Source organism: Silene latifolia, chromosome Y, assembly GCF_048544455.1.
Source record: "Silene latifolia isolate original U9 population chromosome Y, ASM4854445v1, whole genome shotgun sequence".
In the NCBI taxonomy this organism is placed as follows: domain Eukaryota; kingdom Viridiplantae; phylum Streptophyta; class Magnoliopsida; order Caryophyllales; family Caryophyllaceae; genus Silene; species Silene latifolia.
The window spans coordinates 236,352,207-236,355,703 of record NC_133538.1 but is presented as its reverse complement, the minus strand read 5'-3'; the positions used below and the strand labels follow the sequence as shown (position 1 = coordinate 236,355,703).

General features: G+C 36.1%; 1 protein-coding gene across 1 annotated transcript; it reads left to right on the top strand.

The window, feature by feature from the left end:
- The first annotated feature begins 1,061 nt into the window (after positions 1 to 1,061).
- Positions 1,062 to 1,664, top strand: LOC141630294 (uncharacterized). Its single transcript, XM_074443135.1, has 2 exons — positions 1,062 to 1,251; positions 1,351 to 1,664. The coding sequence occupies exons 1-2, from the start codon at positions 1,062 to 1,064 to the stop codon at positions 1,662 to 1,664; spliced, it is 504 nt and encodes a 167-aa protein (XP_074299236.1).
- Positions 1,665 to 3,497: the final 1,833 nt, after the last annotated feature.

Below are 3,497 nucleotides of genomic sequence, written 5' to 3'. Positions count from 1 at the left end.
TTGGGACCGTGTGTGCAGGCCTAAGAGACAAGGGGGAAGTGGGTTGCATAACTTGATGATTTGGAATATGGCATCAGTGGCAAAGTATGTATGGTGGATTGAGACTAAAGCTGATCACCTGTGGGTAAAGTGGGTGCACGCAATTTATATCAAAGACAGGAATTGGAAGGATTATGAACCAACCTCTAATTCGAGCTGGGCATGGAGAAAGATTTGTCAGATAAAATCTATTTTTAAGGAGTTGTTAATGCCTGGGTCAGGAGTGACTGCATGTTACTCTACTGCTTTGGGTTACAAATGGTTACAAGGTAAGGATACTGTCTGTGAGTGGTACCCCTGGATTCTTAATACGTGGGTAGTTCCCAAACATGGTTTTATCAGTTGGTTGATGGGTCATAACAGACTTCTTACTCAGGATAGATTAATGAACATGAAGATTATTCAGTCGAATTTGTGCTACCTATATGGACTGCAGCAGGAAAATCATACTCATTTATTCTTCAAGTGTGAGTACAGTAAGAGGTGCTGTAGAATGGTTGTTGAGTGGTGTGCTGAGATGCTACCTGATGAAGAGTGCATTCGATGGTGGTGTCATAAACGCTACAGGAGTCTCAGTAAGAAGAAAATTGTTGGAGTTATTTTGGCAGGTTTGATATATCATTTGTGGATGGCTAGAAACAAGTGCAGGGTGGAACAGGCTGTGTTACGTCCAGAACAGCTTGTTAAATTTGTTCAGGCAGATGTTTGTAATAGAGTTAAGAAGTTTCAGACTAAGTGTCAATCGGCTAATGTAAAGAATTGGTTAGATGCATTTGTCAAGTCATGAAGGAAGTTAGTATCACTATGCCTTCTAATTGTTTGTATTTGGAGATTTATGATCTTTAATGAGAAGCTTACATTTTCCCAAAAAAAAAATTGTACTCTCACCACACCTAGAATCCAAAAACAAATTGTTAATGTTTTCACAAAGGAGACTACTACGAAAGTTTTAGAAGAATTAGATGTTGGGGTTTTTTGGTATTCTTTCCGATGAGTCAGCCGATATAGCTGATAAATAACAAATGGTTCTTTGTTTGCGGTATGTTGATAATAAATTAGGAGAGGTGATAGAAAGACTTCTGGGTGTTGTGCATGTGGGTGACATTACTTCCTTAACACTTAAAGTTGCGATAGAAAAGTTGCTTGGAGCAAATTCTCTTACTCTTTCTAGTGTTAGAGGTCAGGGCTATGATGGTGCTAGTAATATGAGAGGTTCAATTAATGGTCTTAAAACCTTGATCATAAAGGAGTCTCCTTCTGCTTATTATGTTCATTGTTTTGCTCATTAACTCCAACTTACACTTGTCGTAGTGGCTAAGAAAAATGTTGATTGTAGTGTCCTTTTTTATTCTCTTGCCATTTTACTTAATGTAATTGCAAGTTCTTTAAAACGTAAAGATATTCTCCGAGAAAAACAAGCTGAAAATGTTCTAAAAGCATTACAAAAGGGTGAACTTGTATCTGGAAGTGGCTTAAATCAAGAGAAGGGTTTAAGTAGGCCTGGTGATACTCGTTGGGAATCTCACTTTAAAACCATTTTTAGTGTGTTTGATTTATTTCCTAGCATTCTTGATGTTCTTGATGCCTTGATGTCATTGGTGAATTTTGTGATGGAAGTGTGCTAGTAAAGCTGGAGAGTCTTGCATATACTATGCGAACATTTGATTATGTTTTTATTGGGCAATTGATGATTACTATTTTTGGGATTACTAATACTTTGAGCAACGCTTTACAAAAGAAAGATCAAGATATTGTGAATACTATAGCTCTTGTTGATGTGACAACAAAGAATTTAAAGAGGATTAGAGAAGATGGGTGGATTGCTCACATGGGAAAGGTGAAATCATTTTGTCAAAAATATGAAATTAGTGTTCCTATCATGAGTGATATGTATGTGGTTCCGGGGAGATACAAGCGCTCAAAGAAACAAGTGGATAATCTTTATCATTATCGAATCGACGTGTAGATAATCTTCATTAGATTTTGTAAAGTGTTACAAAAGAAACAGCGATAAGTCCATTTTATATATCTTTAACTCCCTATTTTGGCTTGGTTTATTTGATTATTACACTTCTATTAATGCGTTTGTGAGCTAATTCCATGTTCCATGTGATTTTGCTTGTATTCATTACATTTTGTAGGAAATGAAGCACTCGGTAGCTTTTTCCCTTCAAATTAGCATTAACCCAAGTTCACGAGGCTAATAAGAGCAAGTCTTGATCATGCAAAGGTGTTTTGGGAAGCATAGGGGCATTTTGGGAAGAAAATGGAAAACCCGAGCAAGAGAAAACCAATCTTAGTTAGTGGATATATACAGAAATGAAGTCCAAGTAAAAGACCAAACCATATGCATGCATTGGATGCTAAATGATGCTTAATATGGCTTAGACGGACTCTTAAAGACATTAGCATAGGATTCCGCATCAACATAAAGCAAGGAGTTAAGACGGATTTAAGAGAAAAGCGTAAAATGCCACAACCCTGATCGGGGTGGTGTGGCCCCGATCGGGGTGCCCATATTCTACCCCGTTTACGTTACTCCCTTTAGTCCTATATAAAGGGTGATGTATCCACACAATGCCATACACTTTTCCATACGCTTTAGTCTTAGTTTTCAGAATAAAATATAGTTTAGATTAGATTTTCCTTTAAGTATTCCTTTAGTTGTTACAAAAATTTCTTTAAGCATTTCAATTTATATTACAAATTCATTTACAAGTCATTTCCATTTGTTCTATCTTGTTCTTCATTTCCAAGTTCATTTCCTCTGTTGAGGTAATTCGATCTATTTATTGAATTGTTTTGTTATTTCATTTGTCATTTCCATTATTAGTTAGTTATCATGTTTACTTTATCATTTGTTATTAGTTTAGTTTACATTATGCAAGAGTATTTTACTTTGTCTAGGGAATAAGGGAAGCCAGGCACAAATAGTTTTTTCAATTATTGAATTAGGATGTTATAGTAATCGATTAAAAGTTTCTATTACATGTTTGCTTTGTTTTGTTAATCTTTGATAAATGATCACTATCTTAGATTAAATTTGTTAATTCACTTTTATAAGTCGAGAGGCACGAAATTGAATTAGACTAAGCATGTTTTAGTAGACGACCTAGTCATAACGAGAGTTCGCTAGGACCCGATCTATGGTTGACAATAAGGCCGAGAGGTGGTTGTCTTTAAGCCTAAACAATTAACGATATTATCAACTCCTATGTTTAATTTGAGCATTTACATAATTTTCATGTGTGACCCGACCTCCCTAGACTCTTCCTTTATTGTTATTGTTTACAAACCCAATCGATAACCGACCTAGATAGAATTCACCCCATAACAACTTATATAGCAACTCCCGTCTCCTTGTGTTCGGCCCCTATTACTACATTCATTTGTGACTAGGGTATTTATCTTTGATTGGGTTGCGACATCCTATCAAATTTTGGCGTCGTTGTCGGGGA

Bases quoted from the DNA above. Each gene is read 5' to 3' on its own strand.
- LOC141630294 (XM_074443135.1), top strand. From the start codon at position 1,062: ATGGTTCTTTGTTTGCGGTATGTTGATAATAAATTAGGAGAGGTGATA. The intron at 1,252-1,350 runs GTTCAATTAATG...CACTTGTCGTAG, and splicing joins TGGTGCTAGTAATATGAGAG to TGGCTAAGAAAAATGTTGAT.